Genomic DNA, 18,314 nt, shown 5'->3' on the forward strand with positions numbered 1-18,314 from the left:
TCACCTGGCAGCCACCACAGCTCACACTTGCCACACGACCTTTGTGTTGTTTAAGTGGTTAGAAAGGGGAAATGGAAAAAAAAGTATTTAAAACTGACTTAGAAACACAGTAACAGCAAAGCAGTATTCCCTGCTAAGTCGAGGCAGTTTCTGTTGGCATTAACAGGAATTCTATGCAGTGCAGTGAGGGCATAAAGCAATCCTATTTACACAGTTGCATGTTTAATACCCAATCAAGCACTCTCATTGTAATCAACATAGTTAGAAATTACTGCTCCAGAGATGAAAAAATCCTTGATGGTAGTTAAGGAGAAAGAACTCTTTATGAACAAAACTGTTTCCAGATAGGACACACTAAACCCTCTGCAGCTGCTCAGATAGAACTATTGTGGTAAAATACATTTTTGTCAGCACAGTGTTTACAGGAGATCCTGGTAAATTCAGTTATCAATGCCCAAAGTCTTTATTTCCCATGTCATACTTGTGTATGAGCCATTATGGACTTATTTGGGAGCAAGAGAATATAAAATTCACCCTGATTCCAACTCCCAGTTTAATTTTATGTGTGTTTTGCTAAGAAGACTTGGGCAGAGTGTAGTCTGAGATATCAATCTCCCCAGCATGATTTCACCATGCAGCACCAAAAGCTGGACCTCAAGCAGGGCATGTTGTTCTAATATAGGAATTGCTGCCCCAATTCCCCCTTTTCCCACTCAGAGAGTGAATTTCAGATCCCTGAGTTTCCTATGCTGCTCTCTGTGAGATCAATTGCTGAACAGAGAGCAGAGGATTAATTTCAAAACTTCAGCCTCAGGGTTATGCTGCCAGTTCATGGCTCCAGGCACTGAACAGCTCAGAAAAGATTCCAGTGAAAAACATGTATGGGAAATTCAAACAGGCAGAAAGACACTTGCTGTCAGCATTTGAAGCACTAATGTGAAAGGCTGGAAGAACAGAGGCTTCATGTAGGAAGGGAGCAGATCACTCTGCAAACAAAACAGAAAACACATTTGGCCTTGTGGTCACTGTACATCAGGAAGCTCAACTGCAATCTTTTATCTTTTCCATCAGAGAGGTTTCTTTGCATCCTGCAAAGGAAAATTATAGTCAGACATCAAGATTTGCTCATTTATAGATTGCCAGCAAACCTCAAACCTGCAAAGAAATATTTTAGAGAAAGATTTTGTGATAGTTCCTGTAGCCAATACTTCAAATACTTTCACTATTACAAAGCTAACTGGAATTAGGGCATTTCTGAAACAGTTTTCTGTTTATGAGACATAGAAACCATCTTTATAAGAATTGGTGATTAAGTATCTGACATTATGTCCAACAACACATGCTGATGCCCGCTTTTAAAATGCAATATTTCAAAAAGTAATTATCCTAATAAAATGAGAGCATATTCCTTAATAAAAAACAAAAAAATTAAAAAGTATTGCAGGAAAGGCATTTCTGGACATTAAGTAGATTTGGGGAATAATCTGAGCACATCCTGCCTCAGACAAAGCAGCTTGGGACAAGAAGCTGTTCTTTGGTTTAATTCCGTGACTGCAAAGCTCTTGTGCTGAGCCTGGGCCCAGGATTTCAGTCTCCATGAATCTGAGACCAATATTAAACATGAAAACCACCAATGCAACACTTACATAGCCTGGGCCCAGGATTTCAGTCTCCATGAATCTGAAACCAATATTAAACATGAAAACCACCAATGCAACACTTACATTCTTGTGATCCACTGATTCTGCAGCCTTTGTTATCTCATCCAGACACTTCCCAATGATGGGGATCACTTGGCGGTCAACTTCTGCAAAGGTTTTCATGGATTCCCCTATCCTCACGATTCTTCTTTCCTCCATCTCTTGTATTTTCTAAAATGGTACATTTAATTCAGGTCAAACATCAAGATTAACTTCACAGTTTCACCCAATTTTCCTCTCCAGCTTACATCAACTACTTTAAAACTTAAGGATTAAATATATTTTTAAGAACAAACTAGGACAGCTGTTCTCAGGAAGGCACCAAGTGGTACTGTTCCCTCACACATCAAAATGTCATTCTTAAAGTAATCTCTTTTACTGAAAATTTTTCAATTAACTTTTTATGTTAAAAAATGCTGATTTGTCAAACTCCAGCTTTAGACTTTTGTAAGGATGGTTCCTAAGGCTTTTAAAAGAATTTCTGCAACAAATTTTTTCATTTTCTGTGCATGTTCAGGAAAATCTCATTTTCATTCCACCGCAGAATCCAACCAAACAAAGATCTTGATGTCTCCCCTTCTTTTCCATAGAAGGCAATTTCTGGTGTTTAGGGAGTGCTGTACATCATGTTTTGTTCACAGTACATCATGTATTGATGTATTAATGCACAATAAAAACATCCTGTGTTGTTCACAGCACAGCTCCTGACTGCTCACTGGATTCAGTTCAGGATCTCCAGCATCTCTTCCAGGGGCCTCTCCTTTACCAGGGAGGGAAACTGAACGTGGCATAATTCCATTAGCAGGATACAGAAGGGCATAAACAGCAGCAGCCTGTTTCACTGGGCTGCAGGAGCAGCCAAAAATCCCCTTTGCCTTGACTGACCCACAAGCAACACCAATTCTTTACAAAATAACTTATTTCAATATTTAAAGCAAACCCTGCAGCTCACCGTGCACTGCAGGGAAGAGGGCACATCTGCAGGACTTTTGATCAGAGTGCTCCTCCTCAGCTCCAGCCTTTGCTGGATTCCAGGAACAGCTTATCTCAAGGCATTGGTTTGAAATACCATGAGGCAGAAGAGGAGGTGGCCATTTAGCCCACAAGTTTCAGCAGTGGGTGAGAAGTGCGTGTTTGCCACGCAAATATCAGCTCCTGCTCATCTGGTGACAAGCATGTGACATGTCCTCCCTTGAAAAGGTTGCATTTTCCACTTCTGATGCTCATGACCCATTACAAGGGAACAGTCATTTAGAAGTTCTGTTCTACTACATTAACCTCAATTCGCTCATTCAAGCACAAACTCAGAACTTCACTCAGAATGAATCTGATGGCTTTTTTTATTCTTCCTCTGCAGCCTGTCCTTAGGCACCCTAAGACACAATCAGTGGCTTCCTTAAAACCCTTTGGACTCACTGCTGCAGAATTCTTGTGGTTCACATTTAACCATCTGTGCAGCCTGGTTTGAGCACAGGTTTTAAAGGGCTGCTGGACTTCACAGATGCAACAATGCCCAGCTGCCTCCTGCCCCAACAATGCCAGTGATGCTCTCCCTCATCCCCAGCTGCACAGACACAGGAGCTGAACAGAGCCAGATTGTGAGGATTCCAAAGGCTGTCCTCATCTGTCACGACACCTCAACGTCACCTTCCTTGTGTGCTATTGATTCCTTCATATCTAATTTGAGAAAAAGGGATAATTTATCCTACCATCTCTCAGGGTGGCAGATTGTATGTAAAATTTGCTAAGAATGACCAAAAAAAATCAACAAAAATTAAAAGTCAGGGTCATAGAATTGAGGTGATGAGCAATATATTCTTGTCACAGGATTATGGGCTACTCTAGAGCCCTGCAAGTGCCCTTCCTTACCTGGAAGATGTTTGGTATGTGTGTGTAGTAATGTTCATGCTGCTCACTGTTGAACTTCTGTAGGGTGGAAGAATATTCAGCTTTGCTGTCTTCTGCCATCTGATGTCTTAGCTGGGCTTGCTGTCTTGCCTGAGGAAATACCAAAAGAAATTTATAATTTAGGCTACATGGAAAGCAATTGCATTGTGGTACTCCTCATCTTACTACCCAGGAACATTATGAGAACAGCAGCTTTTGGTTGGCTCCTCTTGTGTGAAACATTCAAGCTGCAGTGTGGGCCGTGCTGCTGCTCCTTTCTGGGGTGCTACTTCATGAACCATTTTCCTTTCCATGAACAACCTCTGGTTGAACTGCACATCAAACACCAAATAGAAGTTGGTCCCTCCACCTGCCCACAGGACAGGCACCTTCCCAGCACATTCATGGACTCATTTCTTGCTCCTCTTGTGCCCTGCTGAGTGGCACCTGATGCTTTCCTCTAATGGGCTGCTTTTCCCTGTTGGTGAGCAGGGTTTTCTGGGGAAAGGGAAGTGGGAAAAAACCCAAGAGTTTTGTCTCATTTCAGCCAACATAATAATGACAAAACCTCTTAACTGTGTGCCCTGCAGAGCCCTTTCTCCACTCCTCACACAGCCCTGGCATGAAGCACACAAGGAAAGAGGAGCCTGAGCAGCAGCTGAGATGCCTCCCTTCCTATTTTTACCCACACAGATGATTTGCTTTGCTACCCAACATAGCAGAGCACTGGGCAATTAATCTCACTTCTTTCCCTAGAATAATCTGTCCCCAAATGACCCTTGCATGTTTTCAGATTCCTCCCCTTACAGTTCTGTTCCCAAGGCCTTCTGTTATCTGTTTCACTGCCCAATATTCTTCCCTTACTGCCTCTCCCATCTGTTTGCTTTAGATGCCTTTTCCTTCCCTGCCTTTGGCCTTCACACAGCAGCTCTTCCTCCTCTTCTCTTCCAAAATTCCCTGTGTCTTCCCCATACTGAAGCTCCCCTTCCCTGCTGGAGCTCTGCTGCTGAATTTCTGAATAATTCCTTCAGACAAGGCAGAGAAATGCTGCTTTAAAAAACACATTCATGGGGACACAACACAACAATGAATTTTAGCATATTTTAAGTGGGCTCCCATTAAAACCAGTTCAGAACAGGGTTATTCCTTGAACTGTTCCAAGCAGACAATAGTTTCCTGACAAGAAATCCATGGAATTCCAAATCATGGAACGTTTTTGTAATCAACAAATTCTGCCAGGAGGTTTCAAATCTCAGTTTGTAAAGAAGTAGCCTTCCTCCACATTTGTCAGGTTTGTACATCTCACCTAATAATTTATTTCACATCAATTCAGATATTGCTTCTGCAGTCAGTTGTAGGAATTTCTCAGATCCCCTTCACATTCTTTCTCCAGAAATAATTCAAGCAGGATGAGGAGATACTGGGCACTAAGTGCATCACAGGAGATGAAACAGCAGCATCAAATGGAGAAGAATGTGACTATAACCATATAAGTGAATCCAATAAAAGACATATATTCAACTTTGCCTGTTCCCAGGAGTTTTAACTGTCCAAAGGATGAGTGCCTAATTCCAGAAAATTCACATCCTGCAATCAAATTCCACAAAGCCACATCAATCATTTCCCTGCCCAAGTGCTATAAAGTTTATTAAACTTTGCCATCCACATACTCACATGCAGCTACATTAAATACAAGTGGAAAACAATATATCCTTGTGCCACAAATACAAATTTACCAGGAAAACAAAGTCAGCCATGGAAAGGCAGCAGCTGTAAGAGTGGTTCACACTCATCTCCCAACCCCTTCCTCACATCCCAGCTGCTGCAGATCAATATCCATTTGTGAGGCCCATTCTCCTCATCTACCTAAGAGGAACCCATTGTCTGAGCTGACTTTACACCAGCCCCACTCCCACTCATACAGCTGTCTCTCCCTTTCTTTTTTTAAAAATAATTTTAAATAATGCAGCTCAGGAATTTGTCCCTTGACTCCATTGTTGAAGCAGAAAAACAAGAAATCCATTATTACACATTTCCAGGCAGACCCAGCAAGCATTAAAGCCATCAGAGTTCATTTTCAAACTCATTGGCTGGATATGAAAAAGTAACTCTGAGCTAAATGTATACAAGAGTAGACACTCAGTTTCCAAAATTATCTTAACTGGCCCCAAATAAGAGGGGGCAGCAGATGAGTAAATAAAATTGGGCGCATTCCAAAACCAGAACTTTTTGTATGAGAGCCCTAGTGATGCTTTGTTTCTCTTGGCCATTTAATGCATTTGGCAAGCCTCAAACTGTTTAAATATCTTTCCAATGAGGTATTTGGATCTGAAAATAAATAGATTTTTTTTTAAATTTGAATTTTTTATTACTTCATTTCAGTATGTCACTTCCTCGAACATCATCACTTCCAGCATTAACAGAATTGTACGTTCTAGTGAGACTCCTGCACTCTGTTGAAGCACAGAAAGATAAAAACAAGTCAATGATGTTAAGTTTCACATTCAGAGTAATGGATGCAGTAGCCCAGAACTGCAGAGAGTCACGGGAGCTATTTCAGGAGTAATTTATAGCTGGGCTTTACAGAAAATGAAGTTTTGCTTCTTTGCTGCTCACTTCTGCATGCAAACAGCTTCAGAGAAAGCTTTTTTGGGGCTTCTTAGAGTTAATGCTAAAAGATTTGCTCTGAACAGTACTTCCAGGAGGAAAGGCTTTGGAATAATTGGGGTCTGGAAAACCAGACAGTGACTTCAGATACAGAACAATACTGGGATGCAGCTTTCAGTCCTCACATTCTCTCCTTTAACTGGGCAGGGATGAGTGAACAAGAGCTCAGCTTCCAGCCCCATATGTGAAACACAATCCACCTCTCCAGGCTGACAGATTGCTCAGTTGTAAGGGATGTCAGAGCCAGGGGCTCTGAATGCAGCAAAAACTCCCCTCTTCAAAGGGAAAAAGAATGAGGTCACCTTTCAGCACTGCAGAAAAGCAAAAGGGGTATGTACACCTGAGGGGCTTGTGGGGAGAACAGCAGTGCTCTGCTTCCAAATGTCTGGCACTGCAAAAAATGCACAGATTTCACCCATCTCCCATCCCAAACATACCTTTGTAACAGTTTTTTACCCCAAAATCAACGTGCACAGTGCATACAGGCATTGTTCCTCCCCCAAAGTCTGGGTTTGTTAAGGCAGCTCTTGTCTGAGCTCATGTGGCAGCACCAAAAGCAAAAGGTCACAAATGTCAGTGCTGGTCTCATCCAGAAAAGTGCTCCCCAAAATGCACAACAGCACCTGCAGCCTTGCAGGGAGCAGACAGGTAAACTTTGGGTTTTCCTGCACCTGCAGCCAGAGCAGGGAGTGTTGCTGCAGCCCTGAGAGAACACTCCAGGGAAAGGAGAGCAGCTCTGACAGACTGAAGCAGTAACAGCTCACCTGCAGCAGGTGAGGTTTATTACAGGTGAGCTTCTCTCTCAGAATCTATGCAGAGATGCCATTAAATAGAATCAAACCCAATCTTTTTCCCTTTCTTTAGACAGCCTTGCTGCTTGATGGGTAAGAATGCAGCACAGTAGCTAACTGCATGCAGTATTAACTTGCAAAGTGCTGATTTCTGTGGCTGTCTTCAGTATTTAAAAAATATTCTTTAAAAAAATCAGGCCTTAGCAGCACACCCACCTTAGGAGAAAAACACTAAATTCAAAGGCCATATGAGCTGTCACCACACACTGTGGCATCTATTTCTTAAGGTAGTGGGAAGAGCACAAACATTGTTCTCTCAAGATGATTTTAACTCCATTTCCTGCAGATTTTCTTCTAAACAACTGAGTTGCAGAAACCAGACTCCCAAAATAACAATGAGTTAGTTCAGATAAATGACTCTACCAGGAGCTCAGAGATGCCAGAAAGGAGACGCCAGGGTAGGACACTGATGCACTGAAATCTGACTTTATTTATGGGGGTATTTCTTTGCCTTTTAAAATAAGAAATTAGAAGAAAGTTAACCCTGCAAACCTTTGAAATAACTCATGTTAGAGAGATATATTTAGTGTGAGTCTTCTTATCACCTGCTTGAAACCAATGAGTTCATCAATAAGATGCAACTTCAGCAATCAGTGCACAGCAGAATGAGATCAAAGAATGACAGATGAGGGAATTTATCCATAATACTTGCAAACATGCAGCACTACTAAAGCTTTGTATATTGGTGTGAATTAAATCAGTCCTAATATTTTATGCCTTTGAACGGGAAAATTGAACAGAGAAAGGCAATATGGACACTTTATGATGGGCACTGTTAACACTGAAAGTGTAAAAAGACTTTTGCAAACTGCTACACTTTACAGGAAGGCTCTTATAGAATTAAATATTTCATTTATATTGTTCCATTTACCTTCTTCCCCAAACCTCCTTTGATAGGAAATGCAACTTGTGATGAAGTGTAGAAGAAATTTTTAAAAACCAAGTATATTTTCTGCCATTTTGGTCTCCAATACAGAAAAAGAATGAGGATATTTTGCTGAGAACAATTTTCTGAGACACATTCCAGAAACAGCAGAAGGGTCAATAGACACACTGTCTTCTGGGTTTACACAGACAAAAAATGCAGCTCCTCAGGGCTGTTATGGTGGGAGTGATACGAATAACTGAAAAGGGCAGAAAAAAACTTTGGCTGTTATTCAGCTGGTCCACACTAAGTGGAACAGTTCAACTCCTCAGCAGTTGCTCTTGTCCAGAATGGCAGAGTTTCCAGTCAAAACTTTGGTGTCACTTTGTTTCTTCTTTCTTTTCTCCCATTCTGCACCCCCTCTTTTCTTTCAAACTCAGACAGCATGTGAGATGCATCACTGCCAGGCCACTGCCTGCCAAAACAGATCTGGCTTTGGCAAATCCAAGATCAGACTAAACTGCAAACATAAAAAAAAAAAAAAAAAACCACCCTGCCCCCTCCCCTCAACTACCCAATCCCTTTAAAATCCCTTAATGATAAAGGCAGACTCAGAAACACTTCCCCAATTTCAGGAATGCTTTCTATTGCTCCCAGATTTTCAGCTCCAGGCTCTGGCCCTCCCTCCTGTGACCTGGGCACCAAGAGCAGCACTGGCAGTGTGGGCAGAGTTATTATTGACAGGGGGCATCCTGCCACAGACTCCAAAACAGGGCCAAGGCTCCAGGCTTGGATTTACAGAGCCTCCAAATCAAGCTCCACTCTTCACTATTTTGCAATAACCAGTTGGGTCTCTCTAAACTGGCAAGAAGAGAAAGGATTTGGAATTTGCTTTCCTGAAAGAAAAAAAAAAAAAAAAAAGGCAGAATGGGGGGTGCAAAATAACAGCAGGGAAAGAAACAAAAAGAAAAATCCTTTCTTTTAGCATTTGAAGAGGTGGAGGAAAAATCTGAGACTCTGTGGGTCCCTGAAATCCTTTGGCTGAATATAATATACAAATGAGCAAACCACTGACAGAGGATGGAAAATCTTCCTCACCACATCTCAGGAATTGTTATCTAGAGCAGTCTCAGTGCACACAATTCTGCCAGAATTCAGGAACTCACACTAACAAAAGATATCCCCAAACAACCCAGTCCTGTTAAAGTTTTAACAGCAGAGATGGATTAAATTAATCAAGAAGAACAGCACAGCAGCCCCTCTCAGCACACTGCTCCAAGGCCCTGGGGAATAACTGTGCCTCAGACCCAAAAGTTTCTCTCCTTGCACTGCCATTCTCCTGTCATGAATACTAAATAACCAAACTCTCTGGATGACTGAACTGTGAATCCCTGCAAACACCCAGCAAGTCTAATTCATTATAAAAGAAGGATAATCTCTGTGGATGGAAGGTTATGCGGGTTTGATGGAGGAGGTAACAAGAAAAGATGTATTTGGAGCACTGGCCCACAATGTTTAAATGATTTCTGGAGGTCTGTTTAGTTGTACTACATAAGCAATTAAACTCTGCCATGTATAAATCTGGGTATTGAATATAAATAATGGAAATTATTTCTTGAATATAAATAATGGAAATTTCAGGCCTGGGTAATAGATTGCTTAGCTCATACTTGGAATACTGGGCACGGTTCTACTCCTCTCTCTCCAAGAAAGAATTTACAAACACAGCCAACACAGAAGGGACAGTCAGGGTTGAAAAAGTTACCAGGACAAATTCTTAGCCTTGAAGATCAACTTTATGGGTAAAACACACAGCTTTGTCTCTCAGGGAGGTGAATTAGTGTGAGTGACCAGGGTGATGCTGAGCTGCAGCAACAAGAGCTTTCCCAGCAGAGATAAAGCCCTTGTCCCCCTCCTCTCAGCATTTGTCAGGGCACAGCTGGAATATTGTGTCCAGTGGTTCCACTATACAAAAAGAACACCTGGACAGACTGGAGAAGGTCCAGAAAGGCCACAGAGAGGATCCAGCACAGGGAAGCTGTCCTGTGAGGAAAGGCTGAGAGATCTGGGTTAGGTCAGTCTGGAGAATGAAGGCTTAGGGTACCTGTCCCTGTGTCCCAGGGTCTGAAGGGTCATACAGGGAGGATGGAGACTGTACAGGGAGTCACAGGGAAAAGACAAAGGGCAATGGGAACAAGTCACCCCGGGGAGACCCCAAATGGACACCAGGGGACAACTGTTCACAGTGAGAACAATGAGCCATTGGAATCATCTCCCCAAGGAAATGGTGGAATCCCCAACACGGGGCACAATTCAGCTGAAAAGGGTTTGGGGCCATCTCGTCTAGACTGTGCTTTTGCCAAGGAACACTGGGCCAGACAATACTTCAATTCCCTTCCAACCTGGTATTCTATGATTCACTGAAACTGAACAGCTTACAAACGAAATTAGCTAAATTCTGAGGCCTTCTCACGAAGGTGAAAAGATTTATTCCAATGTTTTGACAGAAAAAAAGAATGACTATAAAGAAGCTTTCCAACTGTACAGCATGAAATAATTGCTTTGCATTAGCTTAGAACACCAGTTCTATTGCACTGGTGATTCAAACTGCAGTTGTTCAATTCAGAAGATATTCTTAAACCTCCCCTTCACACTCCTTCTCCCTCTCTTCAGCAATCACCTCCCAAAAGAGTTGTATTGTGACAAAACTCACCCAAATTGCCACGTAAGAGCACTGCTAAAAGGAAATTTAAGTTCAGTTGGATTTCCTTGCCTTACACTAAAAGTGGCTCATGATCTGCTCTTTGATCTCTTATCACCAAGCACAGGGGATGTATAGGGTACATATGGAGATTTATGAAGTTCCCCAGACACTCCTGCTGGAGTCATTAACTCTCTATTGAGTAGAAATCGACCCTCTTAAATTAGTCATGATTCCAAAAGGGAAACAGCTGCTCTGCATGGAGAGGCTGGGATGGCAGGTTGTAAACAAGGCTTACTCTTCCAGAAATGCAAATTGCTCTCCTGAGGGACTCCCTGAGTTCACAAACTGCATCATCCTTTAGGAAGGAAACAGTTCAGGAAGGAGACTGGGGTCTGCATAACCAAGAGAAATAACATTAAATCACATTACCCAGCATTTGAATTGATGAGAAATCTGACACACATCACGAGCAAAGACACAGAAATTTAGCCAGTTCTATTTGTGGAGCAAAAAAGAAGCAGTTGCCTACTCAACACACAAAAAACTCACCACCACACAGGGAAAATCTTCTGCAGTGTCAAACTCTCCAACAAGAATTGCACAGGAAGGCCTGCAACATGTTCAGGACTGAGCCTGGCTCACCTCACCTGCATATTTCACCTTGCTGCTGCTGCTGTATCTCTTCAAATTCACAGCAGAGAATGGGAAAAGCAAAGCCTCTGGGACCATTCAGTGCAATATTAATAACACAAGCACTGTCAGTCCTCTCCACCTTGCAGCACCACCTTTGCATGGCACTGCATTTCCTACAGTGCTGGTGCACTCATGGAGTGCCTTGATACAGACAGGAGAGGGAAGGGATCCAAGTCCCACCATCACAGAGCAGACGAGTTTGCATCTCCTGGAAATTTAGGCCTAGTTAAATAGCTACAGTATCTGCAGAAGGCAGACACCCACAACCTGGGTTAGGATGAAGTTCACTCCTGACAGACTTTGCTGACCAAACCTCAGGGGGATGTGGCAACAGCAAAACCCTGAGCTGGGGTTCCTCCAGGTTAGTCTGGGGGGTGTCAGTGACTGCATCTGCCTTCACTGTGACCTGACTGCTGAAACATCCACCTGAGATATCTCCAGAGCCCAAAATAACTTCCTACACCCCTCATTGCAAGGATGTGTAAGCTCCCAGTGCAGGGGTTTGTGTCCCACAGCATGGCTGGAGCTGCAGTTCCCACCTGAGAGCACTGCTGAGCACAAGGAGTATCAGCTAATCGCAGGTCCCAATTAGCAGGCTTTCTACACCTAAGTTCTGTCAGACTTCGCTCATGGTTCAGCTACTCCAAGCCATGCTAAGTGTGTCTCCTGTGGGTAAGGATGGGGACAGACTCTGTGCTTTGTGCAGAAATTCAGCACTCAGGTAATGTGGTATGAGAAAAGAGAAAATGAAACCTCAAACATGAATTCTCAGTATCGCCCCACAGTTATATTTACAGACTAGAAAGCTACTATCATGGTGATATTCTATTTTAAGGCTTTATGCAAATGTAAAGCTATTCTGGGTCTCCAAAACATCTTGGATATTGAAGACATAATCTGAAAGTTGCAGAGCATAGGGGAAATCTGAGAGATTTCAGTAAACTGGAGATCATTCCCATTTCCCTCAGTTCCTCCACTTCAAAACCAAAGGCAAATACACCTAAAATTCCTCAGTATCTCAGATTATTGCCTAAGGTCAACACTTGACTGTGTTTATCTTTAGCCAAGGGACAGATCCTGCCTGACACCAAGCACTTCAAACCACTCTCCTCACCACAACTGCTGAGCAAATCAAGAGGCAAATCCTTCCCATGGCTGCCCTCAGCTACTTCCTCTTTAAAATCAGACTCTGAAATGCCTACCTGGAAAAGAAACCCTTAGAAAAAAGGCTGATTTTTTAATTTTATTACAAGAAGTCTACAAAGGCACCACTGGGTACCACATTATCCCATAAAGATGTCAGCTTTTTAGTGATTGCAGCTCTGAGGAGAAGGCAGAAACAATAGAGCTCTGCCTTATATGTACAGTGGCTCCGTGCTGGCGACAGAGACCATTTCCCCAAATGGGCAAAAAATTGAAGCAGCTCCTCTGTGGTTTTTGAAAGAGAAGTGCTTTAAAGCACACAACCCACTGTGATCCAAGTGAAATAAAGCTTTCAGTGATACCTACAAGGCTTCCTGGAAGCAGCATCAGCATGTTGCAGCATTTATTTAGTTTATAAGGATATTTTCACAGACTGTGAGCTTCCTGCCCTGACTTTGCTACTCTGCATTTTGTGTTGACACAAACAAACATCTCTGGGTGTTTTGGGTGCTGGGGGTTTAGGGGCTCAGTGTAAACAGGGAAGGGAGCTCAGGTGCCCTGCTCCACTCTCCCTCTATTCCTGCACACTGTGATCATGGCAGAGACTGAGCACAGCTTCTGCTCCATGTTCCTACTGCCAAAAAAGGAGCTGAGAGGAAACAAAGCCAAACACTCCTCCCTCCAAAATCAGCTACCAGGCTGCTGCCTGGCAATGATGGAGCCCATGCTGGCCACAGAAGGGGCAGAGAAGGGCAGTGCCCTCCACATACCTGGTCCTACAGAGGGAATGTGGACCTTGATACCTGATGCCCAAGCTCCACATCCAGCCCTGCTTTTAGGCTCTTTGCCAGGCAGTGTTGGAGAAATAAGGAGGAAAGTGCAGGTTCCTTAATGCTTCCAATTTGTAATGCTTTGGGCAAAGTGCTGGTAGATGGCAGCTCTGGCACAGAATATCCTGCTGCAGTTGTCAAAGGCTACAAAGACTTGAAAGATGAAGAGACATGAGCATTTCAGAACCTCATACAGCTTAGCATTAGGAAATTGCAGCTGTATTCTCTTCTGACTGTGTCATTGTGATCACTGTAGAATTTTAATTTCATTAATGCCATCCACTCTATCGTGTGTGATGCAAAAAATAGCTCCACATTGGCAGGTACAAGCTGAGGCAGCCAAGGTGTCAATCTCAAGCCAAAGAAATGAGGGCAAGCAGCCCCAGTGCCTGAGGAGCACCTTGTTCTGCCAAGGAGAAGAGCTCTGACACAGCCAGACTGCCCATTCTCCTGGCCAGGTGGATTTCTGGGAGCTTTTGGGGGTAGGAGTGCAGCAGCCAAGCCATAAGGAGCAAGAGAAAACAGAAGTGCTGCAGTAGGAGGAGGCTGAAGTCATCCTATTGCTTCATTTGGAGCTGAGCAGCTCCTGCATCCCCTGGAGAGAGGCAGGGAGAGCAGCAGGGCTGTGGAACAATATCCCATTCTGCACTGGGAGTTATGCAAGAGCCTCCCAGTCACACGGGCAGGGGGGAGCAAAGAAAGGGCATTATTCACAGCCTGACATGGATGAACCCAGTTTAACACATGCACTTGGAAAACACTGTTCTCTCTGTTCAGTAATATTATTTCACATTCCACTCATTTTGATAACCTTTTCCTTCTCCCATCTACTCTGTTGACTGCCTGGAAAGTGGAGTAATGCCTTCTCCTGAGAGCTGCCAACATGCATAACTAACAGATTTTTCTTTCAAGATACCACTGAGCCACATTTTGCAATAAATAATTTACAAATTCACACAATAAAAAGCTGGAGGAATTTAAAAGGGAAGCCTCTCTGCTTCACTTGACAGGCAAAGAGCACCAGGGTAGGAAATTGCTTCCCAGAATTTACCTAACACTTTCAGATTGATATATCACCAATATACCACCTTTTACTCTGACCAGAAAAGGGCAGCCTTGGAAAGGGATGTAGAAATAAGGAGTTTCAGTCCTCTATTTCAAACAGTAAGTCATGTCTTTGTATCCCTTTGACATGACCTCAGCTTTGGAAAAAAAAATCTAGGGCAAGCCCTAATTTTATCTATGAAAGAAGTATTCTAAAATCACTTTATAGAGATAAAGCAGAGATGATCCCTCTCTGTTAGAAAAACCCACATGTGGTGCTACATCTTTAACAATCTGTACATGCATTCATCTGTCAAGTGCCCTGGCAAATCCAGGAGGCAACAAAGGATCAAATCTACATGGTGAATTTGCAACTAAGAGCCAAGCAAATTACAAGACCACAGAGGTATTTTGTCCTTTGATATGCAATAGCACTTGGGGGAAATTTTCTGGGCTTGTTTATGATTTACTGTCCTCATTTCCAAGAGCATCCTTGATGCTCTGTGCCACACAGTGTCCTGATGCTCAGCACAGCAGAAACATGAGATCCCACAGATGTAAAGGGGAATTTATATTTCATATCTTCACAGGACTGCAGTAACTTAGAATAGAATGAAGCAGACCTCTTGAGAAGCAAAACCTACATTTTACAAGGAGACCTCAGACTAGAAAGATTTCTTACCTATAATTCACTTTCCTTTCCTGTCCCTGCAACAAAACATTTGGCATATTTTAAGCTTCAGCTTTTACTTTTCCCTTTCTCTTTTGGTTGCCTTTTCTTTTTATTTTTTTTTTCCTTTGAAAAATAAACATTTTCAAATGTTCTGGCTATTTTGTGCCTGTCTGACTCAAACTCAAGGAGGACAAAACTGTCCTTACACATTGTAATGTGGTGTTTCTGATCTACATTAGTGCATCTTCTGAGCAAATGTGTAACTCCAAAACCAGAAGCTATCTAAAACATTTTCTTCCTCTTCATTGCTACCTTAAGTTAGAGGTATTGGACTTGGACCTGTAAAATTTAAACTTTAAGCATCCTTTCACACATCCAATTTTGAATCCAACTAAAGAGAGAAAGTATTTCCAGACAGATGTGCTGAAACAGGACTGGATATTTAAAATTAAGCATTAGTTTAAAAGCTTCACTGAGTGGGGATCATTGCAAAAAAGCCACAAATGATTCTGCAACCAGCCAGCAACTGAGAAATGAAAATAAAAGCCTTGTGCCATCTGTGACAAGCATGGATTCCAGGATCCTGCATCACATGGAAAGCTGTCCTGTCTAAACCTACAACTATGAAAAACAAGTCTGGTAATACCTCATTGCATCCAATGACATCGGGAAATCTTTGAAGTGCTGCTGCAAGGGGAAGAAATTTGGTTCTACCTGGATCACAGAGGGAATGAAAATGTGTGGAAACTGCAATCAGCCCTCAGGGAGCCCTCACAAGCCTGGCTGTCACAGAACCTGGGGTGTTAGTCAAAACTGAGCTTGCATAAACTCCTTTAGAGCCATATCAGCTCTGTTAAACTGAGATACCACCCACTAAAAAAACCTGACTCGGTCTGTTTAGAGTTTTTATATAAATAAAGGTGTCTGCAGAGATCTCCCAGCTTTTAATTAACCAGCAGACTGACTCAAGTAAGGCATTAAGCCTCACAGGGTTTATCCTAGCAGGAGGATTGAGGCAATAAACCTATCACATCCATGTTTACAAACAGACTCCACCCTCCAGCTCACCTTTTCAACATCTGCTTTTGTCACATTGATGTCAGCATCCATTTTCTCAAAATACTGCTGTGCTCGGTCAGCTTCTTTGCAGTCACGTTCAAATCTCCTTTTACTCTGACAAGAAAAACCAGAAACCTTCATTATGGGAAGAAAAAGTTCCCAAAATCTGCCTGAAATTCATGCCTGCCACTAAAACAATCTGTTGTAGCAATTGCAGGATTTTAGGGCTCTCTTGTTTACACTGGAATACATTTCCATATTTATGAACTTCACAAAAGGGAGTTACCAGAGGCACATTTTTGGTTCCATTATCCAGGCTGTTCATATTTCAGTATTTTTCCTTTTTAGCATCACTTCCACTCTAGTAAATGAAATAACTCTCTTCCAACACTTAACCCTTTCATTTTTGTAAATGCATGGGGAGTAACTAAGATTTACAAATTTGCCACTAGGATTTTTGGTTATTGATAACCCCTTTTCTATCCTCTCCTGTACTTCAGCCTCACTTTTCATTCGTCACATGAATGACAATTCCAATGTATATTTACTTTTGGGAAGCAGCACCTGACCCAAGAGATGCTCCTGTTCAATTTATTCACACATTATGAAGCTGTTCAACTGGCAGTGGAATATCTGAGCAGGACCCTTAGGGACTCTGCAGTTTCAGCAATGCTTAGCACACTTTTCAAGTCATATCAAATGAAATGCTGCTCGTGATAGACAAAGAGCCCACAGAAGCCAAATGTTCTGTTAAAACAGATTTTTTGAGGACTGTGAGTGTATTTAAGGCAGCAGAGTTTTAAAAATTCCATTTCTACAACTTTTACCCATATACCTTTTGTTTTCCAAATAAAACATTTGGAACCATCTCTTTGAAAACAATATATAAATTACTTGAATGTCACATCTGAGGAATTTGCCACTTACTGCTTCAAGTTGTTTCCAGCAAGTTTCAATGTGTTGTTGTGCCTTTCTGCCATCATGGAAGTGCTGTTTAGAAAAAGAAAAGAAAACATTTTGAACAACAAAAGAACAAACAGTCAAGTATGCTCAAGAAAAAGCCCAACCAGAAATCATTCTGACAGCTGTGTTCTGCAAGGCTGGTGAATTGAGCAGGTGTGTGATGACTATCTAATGTCTCAGCAGGCTGCAGATGGATATTTGCATCAATTATAGTGGTTAGTTCGACTAAAGCTAATTAATCCCTTTAGCAATTCTACCTTGTATTGTTCACTGTATCTCATAATTATTGGTTTCCCATATCATGGGATCTGAAGCACTTTTATCTGATGAGTATTTCTTTGGTGACAGACTGAACACTGGCTCTAAATTAAAATTTCTCTCTACATGAATTTACCAAGATGCACTTGATTGGCACATTCTAACAACTGATGTTTGTCCTGATTTTCATTCAGACTCAACAAAAAAACCTCTCTTCTTCCTAGTTACTAGCTGTGTGTCAGAGCCAGCTGCTCCTGCCTCTCAAGAGGTTTTTGGTCCCTGCAGAATCCCTCCTCTCCCACACACTGGGGGTGAGTGTGTGCTCAGAGTGAGGTGTAACTCAAGTTTTAAATGGAGATGTCAGCTGAACAAGGAACTCCTCTCCTGATGTGCTTTGTGGATCTAAATTGCAGTTGGTTTAAGTAACAGTTCTTTACACAATGTTCTTTATCAAAGAATCTAATCTGTATTAGTTTATCCCTCTGCAGAATCACAAAATGGTTTGGGTGGGGAGGGACCTCAAAGAACATTTTGTTCCAACCCCCTGCCGTGGCAGGGACACCTTGCACTGTCCCAGGCTGCTCCAAGCCCTGTCCAACCTGGCCTTGGGCACTTCCAGGGATGGGGCAGCCACAGCTTTTCTGGGCAAGCTGTTCCTCCATATATATGCCTGGCTTTCCCTCAAGATAAGCAATTCATTCCAGATCATTCTATAAGTGAGTGACCCAGCTCTGGGCAGGAATGTGAATGCAGACCCAGCTGACTGCTACAACAGGTTATTCCCCTCCATACACCACCCTGGAAAATAAACAATGAAGCAAAGTGAAACAGGAAGAGAGAGGCCTTTCTTTTGTATTATTTACTGGTAATTAGTTTTAGTCAAATACAGGAATGGTGTCACAAAGTAAACTTGAAAAATAAAGGTCAGATATTGCCAGATAATGCCACTAGAATTTATGTGCTCCCACGCCCAAGTG

The 18,314-nt window shown here is 42.4% G+C and overlaps 1 protein-coding gene across 23 annotated transcripts in view; it reads right to left on the reverse strand.

Moving 5' to 3' along the window:
• The window catches only part of FNBP1 (formin binding protein 1), an 88,917-nt gene that overhangs the window by 23,233 nt on the left and 47,370 nt on the right, over nucleotides 1-18,314 (reverse strand). For all 23 annotated transcript variants that reach the window (XM_063174936.1, XM_063174957.1, XM_063174956.1 and 20 more), the window contains exons 5-8: nucleotides 17,044-17,106; nucleotides 16,126-16,230; nucleotides 3,570-3,698; nucleotides 1,725-1,871 (exon numbers count right to left, since the gene is read on the reverse strand). In XM_063174936.1, the coding sequence (XP_063031006.1) occupies nucleotides 1,725-1,871; nucleotides 3,570-3,698; nucleotides 16,126-16,230; nucleotides 17,044-17,106 (444 nt within the window). The remainder of the gene's footprint in view (nucleotides 1-1,724; nucleotides 1,872-3,569; nucleotides 3,699-16,125; nucleotides 16,231-17,043; nucleotides 17,107-18,314) is intronic.

This window comes from Melospiza melodia, chromosome 22 (assembly GCF_035770615.1).
Source record: "Melospiza melodia melodia isolate bMelMel2 chromosome 22, bMelMel2.pri, whole genome shotgun sequence".
In the NCBI taxonomy this organism is placed as follows: domain Eukaryota; kingdom Metazoa; phylum Chordata; class Aves; order Passeriformes; family Passerellidae; genus Melospiza; species Melospiza melodia.